Source organism: Antedon mediterranea, chromosome 6 (assembly GCF_964355755.1).
Source record: "Antedon mediterranea chromosome 6, ecAntMedi1.1, whole genome shotgun sequence".
Lineage (NCBI taxonomy): Eukaryota > Metazoa > Echinodermata > Crinoidea > Comatulida > Antedonidae > Antedon > Antedon mediterranea.
Genome location: NC_092675.1, coordinates 4,447,563 through 4,465,014, shown reverse-complemented (window position 1 = coordinate 4,465,014; position 17,452 = coordinate 4,447,563). Strand labels below are relative to the sequence as shown.

Here is a 17,452-nt window from a genome sequence, read left to right as displayed (position 1 = left end):
TAGATGATTAGGAGAGAACATGTTTTTCATGATTTACTTTTTATTTATTTTTTTTTATAGGTAATGATACAAAGATCAACAAACGGGGTCTACGATTTCTTATTTCAGACTCCGGTGGTATAAAAATATGTAGAAATTTTGTTCTCATGAATGTTGTGATAGCCATGGGGAAAATAGTCCGGTCTGGTAACATTATGGGTTAAACAGTAACCTTTCTATTACGATATTAACACCAAAATAGCATGATGCATTAAAGGAAATTGTTTTACTTAAATCAAGTTACTCTAGATGTTGTCTGCAGGTTCATAAATGTTTGTCTGTACTACATTAATACATCATGAATTTAGAATGATGGCTCTGGGGTGGATCCAAACGGGATGGGGGAAAGTAGGGAGATTAGGTAAGAATATATTATTTATTAACAAACCTTACAATGGTCAAGGTTAAGAAAGCCTAGGGCATTAGGCTAATATGGTGAATTAAAAGAACTACTGTAGATCTGTACAAGAAAAAGGTGAATTGAAGAACAGACAAAAATGGGAAAAAAAAAGGTTGATGGAAGGAAGAAAGTAAAAAGAAGAAAAAGATGATGGAAAGACAAGAAAAAATGAAATAGTAAAAAGAAACAAAATTTATAACATTTAACATTTTATTTTAACATTTAAAAGGATGAGGAAGAAGTAACAACAATAAAGGATAATTGAATAAAAAGAAGAGAAAAGTAAAAAGAAAAGAATAAGAGAAAAAGAAGGAAAAGAAAAAGAATAATGGGTGGAAAAGAAGGGAAAGTAAAAAGAAAAGAATATGAGAAAAAGAAGAAAAAAGAAAAGAATAGTGGGTGGAAAAGAAGGGAAAAGTAAAAAGAAAAGAATATGAGAAAAAGAAGAAAAAAGAAAAGAATAGTGGGTGGAAAAGAAGGGAAAAGTAAAAAGAAAAGAATAAGAGAAAAAGAAGGAAAAAGAAAAGAATAATGGGTGGAAAAGAAGGAAAAAGTAAAAAGAAAAGAATATGAGAAAAAGAAGGAAAATGAAAAGAATAATGGGTGGAAAAGAAGGAAAAAGTAAAAAGAAAAGAATAAGAGAAAAAGAAAGGAAAGGAAAAGAATAATGGGTGGAAAAGAAGGGAAAAGTAAAAAGAAAAGAATATGACAAAAAGAAGAAAAAAGAAAAGAAAAATGGGTGGAAAAGAAGGGAAAAGTAAAAAGAAAAGAATAAGAGAAAAAGAAGAAAAAAGAAAAGAAAAATGGGTGGAAAAGAAGGGAAAAGTAAAAAGAAAAGAATAAGAGAAAAAGAAAGGAAAGGAAAAAGGAGAAAAAGAAGGAAAAAGAAAAAGAAGAAAAGAATGATGGGTGGAAAATAAGGATTAAGTAGAAAGATAAATCAAGGAAAGTAGAACAAAGTAAATGAAGGAATGAAATACAGTAAAGGATTGCACAAGCTACAGACTAGATTATGAAAGACGCATTATGAAATGAATAACCATGATATTTAACAAGACCTGTTGGAGCCTGGTTTGACAAATAAACATCAGTTAGGAAATAAAAACAACTTTACAGTAGAGACAGGTACACAGTAACCTTTTACTTATTACACATCTGTATATTTGCTTTGACTATCCAAGGAGAGAGAAAAGATGTACACATGGAAAAATAATAACCATATATTCAATATCATTTAATATAAATTAAGTGATGACTGATGTCCAGAAGGAAATCTAACATCCTTAAGTTTGATTTTCATAAACAACTCTTTAAACAGGATTTTGTGGGCGGAATAAGAAAAAGAAAGCTGTGGGTGTTATACACTGATCATGCATCTTTAATAAAATACAAAAATAGATTATAGTTAAGTATGGTACTTTTAGTTCAACAAACTCATTTCAGAGAAACAATTTGATACTGTAACAAGATATAAAATGATATTCAAGATGATTGATGAAATAAAACAGCATTACCCTACTGCCAATTTTTAATTTTTTTTTTAATGTTTTAAGATTTTACATAACTTGTAAAAATTTGAAAGTTTATTTGATTGATTTAAATTAGCTAATTCTATATTGAAATAATTGATTGATTGATTGTCTATATTTAACTGAGTAATCAATCATTTGATGATGAATGATATGTTAGTGATTATGGCTCAAGGTTGATTGATTGATTGATTAATTGACAAGTTATTACACATTGTAATTAATAGGACTTTCATGATAACTGTATTTGGTATTATTGTCAATTATTCTATATTCCAACAAACTGCAATTGTTGAAATACAAACAATCGAAAAAACTGCAAATAATGGAAAATATATTCAATTTAAAATAACAAAACAAATATTTCCAGTTGAAAATTTCTACTTTTTCGAGTTATATCTTCGAGGAGAAAGGCTATTGTCGGTTTATCCAGGTAAGCTAGGGACGAAATGGACTAGATTATTACTTTCCAAAGTTGTAACAAGCAAATGTCCTTGTTTTTTCTTAAACCTGTTATTTGTAACCTTTTAACATGGCACTATTTATAAACCTAATTTACAGCAAACAATTCCTATTCCAATTCCTAATGTTACTTTAAGGTTGGTAAACAAAGGATATTATGTGTCTGTTTTTTGTACATGCTTGTCATACTCAGACATGACAACCATTCAACAAAGTATGGCGTGATGACTCCCATTTTAATCTTTAACTTTACATTTAAATTGCCAGCTCTTCCAATTTTGTTTACATGGTAAAATAAGTTGTTGACAACATACCAGTTTGGCAACCTAATTTTGTCAAGAATGTTGTATTTTTGCTTGCTTAAGCTCAGTTTGCGGTCATCTAAACCAGGGAGGTATTTATGGCTATTTCAGTGCTACATATTTAAAATGTTTTTTCATCATAAAAAACTACAAAAATACCAGTATTTTGTTGTTATCAGAGAACATGAAAATATGCAGAGACAAATCTTGGAATTTGTAAGCATAGTCTAATAAAAATATGAAATCTAAATTAGCTCATATGTAATTTTAACTTGTAATTCACATTCACAATGAAGATTATGTTTATGTTTATAAAGGTCTCAAAATCGAGTTCAAAATCAATGGTGAGATATGCAGGGGCGTTGCCGCCCACCTGAGGGCATGGTTCAGGGGCGACACCATTGTCTTGGAAAGGAGTTCAGGAATAAATTTTTATTTTTCGGTTATGTTCTCCCCTTGAAGGGGTTCATCCAGGTAAGCTAGTCACGTAATAGACTGACACACACAATGTTCAATTTAAACTTATATATCTGGTAGTTTTTACTTCAATGCACCAAGAAGTTCGACAGGTGGTCCTAGAACATTTGTACTAAAATTGACAATTTGATTTATAAAAGGATCAGAAGTAGTAAACAAAGAAAGTACATAAAAAAACATGTTTATATAATAATTTTTTGATATATAAAAACATGCAGTGGAACGTTTGTTACTAGTGAATGTTATGATACACAGAGTGAGTGAGTTACTTATGTGGAACTTGATGGCATTTTGAGGTATGTTTGTGGTCAATGTCCTTATAACAAATGTTCTGCTTTCCATTTATGACAAAAACAACTATCGTACACTCCTTCAACAATGTTTACAGGATTCTGTGTTTTAAAAACAGAAAAGCACAATGACCGAACATGCATTTTAAAAACATGTGATGTAAAACTATAATTCCTGGAAGCTCAATGTTTGTTGTTGTGTATTTCTTTACTAATGGGTTGAGACATTCATGAAAGATGAAATTGTTTTTAAAACTCTCCATTTTTTGTTTGAAGAGTCTGCATCAAGTAGGTTATTTAGCAATATCATTATTCAAAAGAGAAAAAATGCAACATATCTCAATTTTCTTGTTGTTGTGTTGAAGCGGGGGTCACGCCTCCTCGCGTTGCTGCTTCCGGATGATTGGATATTACATGATTGTTTAACATTAAGTTTACTCAGACACCACGTGATCAATAATCATCCAATCAAATGACAGGAATCTATTTAGGTGTTATATAATAGCAACTATTAAATTAGAATTCAACAACATAGCTATTTGGACACAAGTATTTGGACACTGAACTCAATGGGTTCACTGATGTAGGTTAGCATGAATGTACATGGATTCTTAATGTACACCTGACACTGTTTAGCTTTATTCCTTTCTTGGAATAGTTTAGCCAGCAGAAATCCATCGCAACAACTATTAAAATCTTTTCTAATTCAGCTGCTACCATCTTTGAGCAGAATAGTAAATATTATATATTTTGGAAACACACAATATGTTTTGCAATTTTTTAAGTAAAATAGTAAATATAGTAAAATCTGTCTTGGTTAATGTTAAATATTAAATATTATATTAAGAAATTGTTTCCTTACAATTTAGGAGATTTTATATGTAGAGAGACAGAAACAGGTGCCTTTTTGTGTTAAAATCATGCTTTTAAATTCTCTATGGGGTAGTAAATTTTCAATCTACATACCACAATCAGACAGAAATTCTATATCTTACCAGGGAGATGCTCTAAGCTTACATAATGTTTAAAGCTTAAGTATTCATAAAAATCTATGTTATCATCACCAATTTATGATGATGCTATTGTTCTTGTGTTTTAAAGCATCTCACTGGAATTTCCTTATTGTTAAAATAAGTTAGGAATCCACAACAATAAGTTTCTCCATCACAAATCAATGACATGCCACTGCTAGCATAATTGTATATCTTTATAAAAAGTGCATGTTGAAAAACTGAAATAAAGTAGCATATTAATTAAGTTATTACTTTACACAACTCCTGTACAGTATATTATTTGACCATAATGCTTTATTCAAAATGGAAATGCTTTAATATATTAAAGATGACTGTTTGAGCAATAACATATTGAGAGAAAATCGATGACATGGTATAAACACTTAAGTGTTCAGCCCTGTTTTATATCCACAGAAATCTACATCAAACCACTGTTTTAGGACTTTAAAAGATAGTTAAGTTGAAAAGCATTCAACCAAAGCACAAGGGAATATGATAAGAAACAAACATCGGTGTATTGGAGTGCAATCTTTTAATTAGCATGTAAAAAAGCGATTTAATAAAAATCAAACATACCGTGCATTTGTTTGGTTTCTCTCCAGAGTGAACCCTCATGTGAATCAGTAATTTATAACGTGCATTGAAGGGTTTGTATCGTCGAGTGCAACCTTGCCAGAAACATGTGAAATCTTCTCCCTTACGTTGGTCTATATGAACTTTCTCGATGTGTCTGACATGGTCGTCTTGCTCCTCGAATGCTGCATTACAATCAATCCACTTACACAAATGCAGCTTGCTGTCAACCTCTGTCTGGTCTGTATTGACAGATGATGGAGAATCTTGTGTCTGTCTGTTGCTAACCACTGGATTGGTTGTATCTATGTGTTGATTATATGGAGGAGGGGGTGGAAGAGGTTCTGGATGATTAGCCATACCAATTGGTGGCAGGTTTGGTTCAAAGCCAACAGATGGATGAGGTGGATGGTAGTTAGGTGTCATTGAAGCTCCCATATTGTTTGATGGCATAATGGATGGTGCAATAGCAAATGAGTTACCCTGTTGGTTGTAGTTGTTATTAGGTTGTGAGAAGTGAGGCTCTTGTTGGTATGGAGCCGACGACGGCTCGTATGTACTAACAGGAAAATTTGCAGTATTCGCAGCAAAAGTGCTTGTGTTTGGAAAAGACTGATTTGGTTGGTAGGAAGATGTTTGTGGATATATATCCATAGGTTCCTGTTTGTATGTGGAGAAATCTGTGCAGAGTTCTTGCATGGCTTGATCTCTTGACTGCACAATCAATTGACTCGGCATGGGTTGATTTGCAGCACTCAAAGGCCCTTGCTCAATCTGTTGCATGTGCTGGTACACATTATAATCTTCTTGTGGTTGTTGCTGTTGCTGCTGCTGTTGTTGTTTTGGAGGATGGTAAGGAGGAGGTGGAGGACATGTTGTCAGATCCGCATGAGGAGGTTGCTGGTAATTCTGTGTGCAAGATGAAGCAACTGACATGGGACTGATATTGTTCCGGGCAGATAAATGTCCATATTCACCATGCATTCCAGGGGATGGAGAAAGTGATGCAGATGAACCACGCGACCCATTAATAAACGCAACCAATGATGTTGGGCTTGTACGGATAAGTTGACAAATGTCAATGCCATCGGCAGACAGAGGCGACACAGATAATGTACGTTTGCGTGACCTTGCCGACCTTGCTGAATGACGTGGACTGGCAAAACTGGAGCTACTTGGTGAAAATTCTGGTGGAAATGGCGAAAGTGAGATGTTGCTAGAAGCATAGTGTGACAATGCTGAACTAGGCTGTAAATTGTCACCAATCTCACTGCCCGCGTGAGAGCTTGGACCAACACTTGTTTGTGGGGTCAAACTTGGTAAATGTCTGTAGCCATTAGAGTGTACTTCTTGTTTAATTACACCATTCAATCCACCAGAAAAGTTGGTACTTGTACCACCAATGGATCCTAACACATTCATTGTGCCGTTGCGAGGTGTGTAGCGGATGTTTGTTATCTCACTTGGGGTTGGAGATTGCCCTGATATTGACCTGTTAGAATGGTGATTATTCAGTGGGTAACGTCCTTGTGGTGGGGGCATAACAGTGCGATCAGACAATGTTGATACTTGTTGTATATGCTGGTTGAAACCATTACATGTGTTGCCTTCCCCAGACCTCTCTGAAATTGAAAGAAAAATAAATTTATTAGAAAATTGAAATAGACTGAGAGAAAACAAGCTCTACCTAGCACAACTACTGTATATATATTTCTGTTAATTATAAAATGTCTATTCAGTGCATGAGGGCATGTTCAAGATTTTTGAGAGTTTTGACTGACTGTCCCTGGATTTAGAAGGGCGTCAGAGTTCAGAGTTAACCGAGCAGATTTGCAGGGTACACACTGGTCCTTTTGGACCATGTCATGACCTTTCAATATAAATAAAGTTTTTTGTTAGAATTCTATGCAAATGCTACTTTTGCACACAAATTTAAAATGTTAATCACATTTTGTTTGTAAATAACCGACTAGATTTGAGGATGTTCTGGCACCAGCAGCGTGTTCTGGATGCTTAAACATTTTGTAAACAGCCCAAGTTACACCTTCTGCTTCCACTGTCCAGTCAATAGTGTGTCATATGGATATTCCTATAATTATTGCCACAACTGAACTGTTGTTTGTGATGAAAGTACTGATAGTAATTTTTCTATGAATTTGTTTATGTTTACTTCAAGATAATGCAACAATTTCTTCTCTACTACTCTACCTTCCGTACCCAACAAGGCCCAATGGGTGTTTGTTGTAGTTTAATCATATGCAGTATTGTTATAGCTGATCTGTTTACAGTAAAAAAAGCCATATATGGACATGATGATATCATATCATTACCATATTTTAAATATCTCACCATATTTTAAATATCACACCAAATATTGGCAAATCACACTTTTTTTTGTCAAAAAATTTTGATACTGTAGAGAGAACGTAACAATACTGACACTTTGTTGAGTGGTGAAGATGCCTTCCTAATAGAAGAGGTTCTACAGTAAAAGAAAAATTGTTTCTTTTTGGCTAAATTGTTAAACTGTTGTGTCTATCTGATCTACAAGCACACAGCATGATATAAAACTGATGCTCTTCTTACAAGTCATGCTGGGTCTTTGGCAGACTAAAATAATCCAAGCAATAATAATGAAACAATTTTACTTTCAGTCATAAATAGTTATTCACAAAATAAACTGATGAGTCATAATCAAATATAAGTCAGTTCCAAATTCCAGAAATTTGTATTGAAAAATACACTGACACCCCCCACCCCCCACCCCCGACACACACACACACAAACACAAAAACCCACTTACTATACAAATAGTAGATTAAAAGTTTGTTGCTGTTTTGTCTTCTTTTATATATAATCATCATGCATATTTAAACTATATTTTCGATGGCTAATTATTAATTTGAAAAGTATTCACAGTCACTCCCATTGACCCTCATACCAAGATTTTTTGCTCTGAAACGAACTTTAAAATTGTTTCCACTAGTTTAATTGGTTATAAGATCTACAAACTTAGCTGCTACTTTTTTTTGCTACTTTAGTTTTTTTTATAAAACAAAGTTTTTAGGGGAACCCCCTTTACTATCCTACAAATAGTTTATTACAGATGACAGAATAAACAATAAATAGTTCAAGTTTATTCAACTTCATGTTAATCTCTAGGATTCAATTGTGTAAGGTGGTTGCACAGAATACAACATAGTACCACCATCAGATCTAACTAAACATCATCTGCAAGTACTTAACATATTTACAGCAGCTTTCCCATCGGAACCGCACAGATTATGAAAATCATGTGCAAGAAACAATGTAAAAAGAAAGGGATTTAGTTAAAACATGCATTAATACTTATGATCCCATGTGCTGTGTACCCGACATAATCGCAATCTAGAAGGTAATGATATACCGCACATTGGTATCAAAGACATTTCATTTAAATAACTATTGAATGTACAAGTATGCTTCCACTACAGGGAGCAGATTTTAAAATGTCTGAAAAGCATATAAGACTTGGATTATGAATTATAAAAAGTATTTATGAGAAGTAAAGGAAGTCATACACGGTCATACAGTTGTCTGGTATATACACCATACATGTATGATCAGACATTAGACTTTAAAAAAAAATAAAATAAAGATAAATAGTATGGGTTGTATGTTAAAACATATATTGACTCCTCATTCATTTAACACAAAGATGGATTCTACTGTAGTCCAAATGCACTTAATTTCTCCAAATGACTTATTTTATTGGGGAAAGTAAATATCAAATTGAGACTCTTAATAATAACAGGTGTCCACTAAGCCATAACTCAAACCAAATATTTTAAACACATCTTTTCTTGACCATTCAGTTTTTGTACATCTTTGCAATAAATAACTTGATTTAATGGTCTGGGTGGACTCTTGGCCTTATAATATCCACCTGGGAAGAAACTTTGTAAATTAAATTTTATATTCTATTAAAAGTAACCCCAGACAAAGATTCTGTAGCACTATGTATTTCTTTTTATTCCGAAGTACTTAATATTTAAAAATTATGACTATATGATTTCGTAATACTTTTGAAAAATGTCCACATAAATGGATAGTTTATGGTATGGATATATTAATTTATTTAATACCATCTTTAATGAGGGTGGCCTATCCATCCCTGTAAGGACCCTCGATATAACAAACAAATAAATACATATACAAGATTACAATACGTTTTAAGGTCAGAAACTGCACCTTAATGTTTGCCTATTTATTTATCACTTATTACCATTTTTACAATAATCATAAAAACATTAGACCCATAGATTTGGGAACAGTGGACCCTTGTTGTATAGTCACCTGTACTAGAATATTAAACTACAGAGGTAACTACTGTAGAGGTATTTTGACATGACTTCAGAAGGTCTTGTTCTTGACCTGTTTGTAGAAGTACATTTAACCCCAAGTATACTCTGAGGATTTGCTTACATCATATGCCACAAGTTCTCATCAACTTGTTCCCAGTAAAGTTTGGACATCTGTCAAGTTTTCTCAATTCTACCCCTTTTTCTTTTTCTTGTTTTCTATTGTTACATGCTTACCTGATACTTAAGTGAAATAAAATGAATCATGAAATATATCATGTACTCAACTCAATGACGTGATTATTATTTAGTAGTCATTATTTTTAGCACAAGTTATTACTTTATAACTAATACCTTTCAACAGGCTCTGCATCAGATCTTTATATACACAGAATAAGTCATCAATCTTGGTATATGATGAATCAAAACAGCAAAGAAAAGAAAGATTTTGCAGCAGAAACTGGGCCAGCAACAAAATAAAAACTGAGCTCTATAATTGGAACTGTACAGAAAGGGGTAAATCTCAATTTACTGGTATGTTTTGTAGAAATTGGGTCTGCAAAGTTTTTAAACACACAAAAAATGTCCTTCTGTCGTTTCTGCTGAAAACTATTTTAGTGTTAAAAACAATTAAGACCATGTTGCAGCCTATTTATTACTAAAAATAAAATTGGATTTTCATTGGTGAACTTTCTTGACGTTGATTGGGTAAATTTTATTATCCAAACTTAAATGAGATATATTAATATCCTATAATGTTGAAGAATTTTAAATAGTTTAAAAATAACTTGAATAGGCCTAATGTAATAATTTTATGACTTTAATAATTGTAAAAAAAAACATGTGTTTTTACATTGTATTATCAATACAATAATAATTAAGATTATGATTAACAAAATTTCTTTGGGAAAATAATTAAGAGACCATCTGTAAAAGATAAAGCACAATTTTCTTAAAATTTAAATTCAATAGATATGTTTTCTTGTAATATTTGCACATGTTAAAATTAATATAAAAAGATAATCATTCTTTTATATGTTATAAATATTTATCATTTGTAATTAGGACCAACTGGTTGGTGAATACTTTAAGATGAAAGCAAGATAGGGGGTCGTCAGTGTAAATTTAATACCGAATTTCAAGTGTTCAAATTTGTGTATTATTGTCATGGAAATTTGATGATTTTAAATAGGGCCACATGCGTATGGATGTTTACCTACTCGTTGGAAATAAAAGATATAATTGGAAAATTTATTTGTAAATTATTAATTTGCATTTTTTTAATGATCATATCAATAGTACTTAGACAAATCTTTTGTAGTTTGAACAAAAGGCAATATTTGGCTTTATAGGAATGTGTAAACTGGAGATTAATTGTACATCAACACTCTAATTGCTGTAACAAGTTAACAAGTTTATTTATATACAGTAATTATTGCTAAAATATTTTCCCAATAAATATTATAATTATTACAAATATTTCGGCGATGAGCACTTTTCTGCTAAATAACCAAAAAGTATTTTCTACATACAAACAGAATGCTGCACTTTTCGATTTTTTCCTAAATCCCACTAGCAACGCAACGTAAAAAAACGCCTGCATGAAATCAAGCCTGAGATTTTTTCAGCACTGTTGCGTCGTCGGTTTCCACTTGTGATTACGCAATACATACATCACGCTGCATTGCGTTCTAGTGGGAACCACGCTTAACTGGTGCAAGAGTGTGGGTGGACATGGGTATAATAGTTAAAAATGTTTTGAATGAAACAGATAGCAGGTCACCCTATCAATGTTTTGAATATTCTAACTGGTTAGGCCTTGATAATGTAGCAAGGGTTTGAGGCTCACTCGCTCTATGGTTCTGGTGGTAAAACGAGTCTCCTCGGATAAGGAACTGTAAACCATAGGTTCAGTGTACACATCTGCCTCATGTGCAGTTTAAAGACATCTTTCGAGACGAGTAGGGGGTTACCCCGGTATACTAGTACATCAGAGTCACTGATCACCACTGGGCCCTCTGGGTCAATTCAATTCAGCCATGTACAAATATACTTAAATGAGATTCTGGACAGCACAAGAAGATAATGATTTTCTCTTGCAAGTGTAGATAAGGACATCAATGTTGGAAAGGAGGAAGGAAGAAGTAATAGCAATATCTTTATTTACTTGCTATTGATATTGCTCTGCCCTGGATTTTTTTAACCAACTACAGATTTATAGCTATCGTTACAGACTGAAGAAGGGTCACCGGTTGAGGCAAAAATTAAAAAAACGTGGGAAACAATTTGATTGGTTGACTTAAGTCAAAGTTATTGGTGCATTATTTTTGTATCATAAGTGTTCTCATACCCTAGTCTTATATCTGGAGCTTTCGTACTAACACAATATCATGCAAGATGGCTTCCATTCATCTTTTCCTAGTTAAGAGTTGTGTGCCATGTAAAATACAAATTTACCACTCTATGTCTGAACAGGGCTTAACTCTGTAGGTATGAACAGAGCTTAACTCTGTAGGTATGAACAGGGCTTAACTCTGTAGGTATGAACAGGCCCTAAGCAATTCAACGTTTTCTAGTTTTTCATATCCATAACCTATTTTAAGCTATTTTGCAACTTCAATACCATGATTAACATTATGTTTTTTGAATAATGATTTACAGTATTTAAAATTATGATTCCATCACTATTGTTCAATTTATGTAAAATAAATAGAAATACTATTTAATTTCTTTACCCTTTAAATTAATAGTATTTCAGAAATATTTTTTCTCTACAAAACATACACAAACGTACTTACTTTATTCTTCTGATGAATTGAACTTCTAATTAAAAAGAACTGTAGCAAGTATATAAGTGGAGATAAAACTTTGTAACAGACCAGCTTAATCTCTTGAATGAAATGTGGAAAATCAACACAATCATTGGCTTTAGTAATCCAAAATGATATAAAACTAACTCAAGCATCACTCCAAAAAAAAAATATAAAAGAGCTATGAATATTAATAAGGTTCAATAATTTTTTTTCAAATGTAAATTTGCATAAAATCTATAAATGTGTGTTATTGGCATCAATAAATAAATCAGTATCTCTATTATAAAATTCATTTGTAATTTAGTTGGAAAATTAGGAAAATTTATTTGTTATAGATTTTTAAATTTGTTCAGACATTTGTTGATTTTCAAAATCGAAACGAGAATAACACTAGAATAATAAATCTTTATAAACTACACAAGAATACCTGAAGATGATTGACTGACTGTCCGTCTGTCTGTCTGCCTGTCCACCAAATTTGATTAATGGATTTGATTAAAGTAACCATAATGCTCAAGATATAAATAACTAAACACTCTTAGGGTATGTTCAAACTCACAGCGTTAATGTGGCGTTATGTAAGCGGCGTACATAATTTTGTGTCTAAAATAGGCCGCGGATTAGCGTTAGGGAGCTGTTACGCTGCACCAGTGGCGTTAATAACTCTAGCAGGAGAGATAGATTTAATAACGCTAATCCAGTGATGCATCTGTGATTTTAACCTTAACCAATGAAAAGACACGACCACGATTAGCAGACAGCTACATACGTGTACCCTAGTATACGACAGCGAAATAGCTATGTCAAATGTATTTTCAGGTTTTCAATTTTAAAGAACAGTAAAGTTGGCGTCAGTGATATGATATTTTCATAAATTAAATAATTGTCTGTGTAATAAATTAAATTATTTTGAATTAAAATTCAATTCTACAAGTAGTATTAAAGAACAAATCAGTATATTTAAAGGTAACATTATATAAATAAAAATAACAAAAAACATTTACTATGTCAACTTTCATGCTTTGTCATGAATGTATACAGTTTTAAACGCAAGGCATTGGAATGTCGATCGTTGTGACTGAACACCTTGGCTTTTAACGGCACGGATTACCTTGCGTAGATAACACTACCTTAAAGGGTCTTTCACACCTGTTCCGGCACGGTTCCGGTCCGGCGAATCGAACATCAATGTTTCGTTTTCACGCGGCTATGCGGCAATCGATATGTGCGTAGCCGCGTGAAAACAAAACATTGATGTTCGATTCGCCGGACCGGAACCGTGCCGGAACAGGTGTGAAAGACCCTTTACGCCGCGAGTCTGAACATACCCTTAAAGCATGTAATAGATAGAGATGATACAGATCGGGGATGTAAGAATAGGATTATTTGCAGGTACATTTTGATTCTGATGCGAAACTTCTCTAGGCTGAGTATGGAAGTATAGAATAGCAACTGGTACATGTAATGCAATAGCGTACATCACATTACCCTGGTCGAACCATGAGGCAATGTGTTTCCAGCCAATGCACACGTTTAAGAAACGTAGCAAAAATTACTATTACTGTAGACAGGCAATGGTCACTAAATGCATTTATAATTTTGCTCTTCCATCATCCAATCTACATGGTATATGGATGAAGTTATTGTATTAACCATGTGACCATGTGGCGTCGGTTTATATATATATATATTTTTTTTTATATATTTATAATAATGTAGACACTTGTAATTTGTTCTTGAGCTATGAAGAATGTTGTACTCTGTATTCTTTTTACCGAAATAGAAAATGAAAAAAAAAAATAGTAAATGGAATATTGAAATTTATTAACCGATACCGACAACTACAAAAATGAAAACCATTACAAGCAAAAACTTTTGTTGTTGTTTCATCAGAACATCTGAAACTTTTGTTAAATAGCAAGTATATTGTGCCTCATACAGAGGCTAACTACAGATAGAAGATGTGACATGGCATGTCAATATAAAAAATACATAAAACAAATTTAATGACACCAATTAAATATAATTTACTTCATTCAACAATTATAAAATTATTGCTTTTTAATTGAAAAATAAAATTCAGAAAATGTGAATTGATATGTATAAAAATAAATGTAATGTTAAAACCGTAAAAACGTCATTTAATAATAATTATATAGCTCATTCATTTAAATATTGTACAATACAGGTCAGGAATAGCAACCTACAAAGGGTGAATAATGGTTAAGTTTAGAATTCAAGCCTCAGGGTTTACTTTGATGATGATAAAACGTGACTGGTGTGCAAAAAACACCAAGTTTAATACTCATTGCTATTTTATAGAAAATATTTCATATCAACAGCAATTAGAAACATTGGTGAATATAAAACAAAAAAAAACTCCTTGTAATGTAAGAGCACATCATGGTTGAGCTACGGCTCTTATGATCCAGTAATAGTACAATAGTACAACAATATTTGAAAATAGTCTCAAATGAAAAATACAATATATAGAGGTATGAATTGGAACACTTATACTTTTTTAAATTAACAAACTATGATAGATATTTGTTTTTCAAAGGGTAGTGCGTTTAATTCCAAAATAATGACTATATAATCAGATGTTTACAGGTTGATAGAATTGAACTTTAAAACGAGCAAGGCAATGCATACTATCACCTGCTTTAACATTGCTGAGGAAATAAGGATTATGGTGACAAATAAAAGGAATAATTAATATAAATATACAACAAAAGGTTCACCATACATCTCCCATAGGAAATGAAATACTAAATAGAATACAGTTTCTGTTACAATTTAAATTTAATTAGTTATTGATAAAATTCTTTCCAGACACTTCGGTACCGATATGTGACACATGTGTACACAATCACATTTTCCATTTTTATAAGTTTGAATTTCGAATCAGTTAAATTTTCTCGTAAAAACAATGTTTCCCTAGTTAATAATTATATTGATTTAAAAGTTGTTAAAAGTAAAAATATGTTCTTGCATATGTCACTGGTAAATAGTAGAATATTGTACTTTGCACTCAATAGGGGATTTACCCAAACAATTGTAGATAAATTAATACAGAAATGTCAGCTGTTTGCTTTAAAGACAGAAGACAGTGGGTATGTTCAGATGCATGAAGTTATGCTTTTGTATTGTAAGCAAGGTCGTAATTAGCATCGTAAGTGTTCAGACATGATTAACTAATGCTGGTATGCAAGAGTAAGTTTGATTGGTTGTAGGTCCATATCGTCGATGCATGACTTTCGTATCGTAAGTACCGTACAATAATCTTGTACCTTGAGCTGTCGTAACGAACGAAAGGTTAGTGCCGTAGGAAGTGGCTTCCTCTAATCTTTTTCCTGGTTCAGTCCTACGGATTTGTACGGAAGTATAATGCACTTGTCAATTGTATGACCCACTATACGACCCCCGGGAGAGGTGCGTCATTTGTCCGATGTGCGTCGACCTTTGAATACCATGACGCACCCATGCGTAAAAAATGTGACTTACTTTTAGGTGACCATGACGCACCCATTTTGACGCACTGTGACCATGTTGTTTATGATATGGTGGGTGGTAAAGTGACGGACATTGACACACCTTGTTCATTGATGTGACGTACCATCTAGGTTTTTTGACGCACCCCTCCCGGGGGTCGTATAGTGGGTCATACAATTGACAAGTGCATAACTCTGTAGTTCCACAGTCACATATACTACTGTATATTAATTACTGTTCGCTGCTGGTGTACAAGGTCTACATTTATACTATACTACATATTAATTTTTGATTTATAAAACATAGAGAATAAGAATTACGTTATTAATTAAAATTGCAGAAAGATAATTAAGATTTAAATGTTTTGCTTATTTCTTTTGTATCAAAGATCTACTGTGTAGCGTCTACATATTGTCTTTTTCTCAGTAAATTTGCATTAAAAAGAACTGCATTTAGCATCAAATCATCATAATTGAGACTAATTAAAATATTTAGATATATAAGAAACTACTGTATATACTGGTATGCTAACATTTATCATTCATTTGATGCATACAGTAAATGTTGCGTTCTCAATATCATATAAGTCTATTTGGAAACAACTAAACAACTAAAATGACTGTATGTCTACCATCAAATGAATCAAGTTAATATGAAACAAGTTATTATTTCATAACGTTGTTGACAATAATCAATACCATTTCTAAGGAAGCAAAAACTACTGGTTTGCGAGACAAAAAAGACGATAGGACAAAAGCAAGCAATTCAATTTTAAATCCTTATTATAGCGAATTCGAAAGTACAAACTGTAATATACAGTACCATCTCATCAATGTATAATTACAAAATAAAATCACCTTATGTGTTTTAATGCTAGCATGTAGTAGCAAAAATGTCATTATTAATCTAGAGAGGGAGAAATGTACCTGGCTTATAAGTACAATATATATCATACTGTGTGGTGGAACTGTTTTTGGTCAAGTGAAAAATAACAGTAATAAGATGGTGACAGGATTTGAACCTAAACAAGATTGAAACCACTTTTCTACAGAACCACTAATAATGCATAATGAACTTCCAACATAATTAATAGTACACTACAATTATTTACTACATACTACAGTTAATAAAAATAAATGTCAATCAGGACTGCATGAGTAGTAAACTGAGCAATTTTGTGTCTCGTGCCTGATCCCAAGGAATCTCAACAAAGTCCCAAGAGACGAGACTACTGAAAAACATCTGGCTGTTATTTAGCGTAAAAATGGCAGACATAAGTCTAAGTTAGGTCATTTAAGGTTGATATGACTTTTACAAAATCACCTGTTGTAGAAAGGTAACAGCAACAGGCAAAAAAAAAACGAAAACAGCTCAACATTCTTACAACAATCCTTGGCCTCGATAAACATTTTATGACGTCAGTGGATCTAGAATGATTGTCAGAAAACGTGGACTTTGTAATTGAATTTTTGGAACTAACTTTGGGTAAACATCGGGGAAATATTAGGACCACAATGTGAAAGCTAATGAAACAAAACATTGGATATGGAAGATAAAAATCATTATAATTATTCTGAAAGTAACATTTGGTTCTAATTATTTCTAACAGTGACCTACATTTTCAACATGAGTTGCTTCCAACCTTATTAAAGATAGTGTAATGTTCAAGGATACATGAATAATACTAATAGGTGCCAAGAAAAAAGCTAACAGTGAGGTGGC

At 32.5% G+C, this 17,452-nt stretch overlaps 1 protein-coding gene across 3 annotated transcripts in view; it reads right to left on the bottom strand.

Annotated features, from left to right (window-relative positions):
- Nucleotides 1-17,452, bottom strand: part of LOC140052396 (zinc finger protein GLIS3-like) — a 51,649-nt gene that overhangs the window by 20,800 nt on the left and 13,397 nt on the right. For all 3 annotated transcript variants that reach the window (XM_072098000.1, XM_072098003.1, XM_072098001.1), the window contains one exon: nucleotides 5,089-6,707. In XM_072098000.1, the coding sequence (XP_071954101.1) occupies nucleotides 5,089-6,707 (1,619 nt within the window). The remainder of the gene's footprint in view (nucleotides 1-5,088; nucleotides 6,708-17,452) is intronic.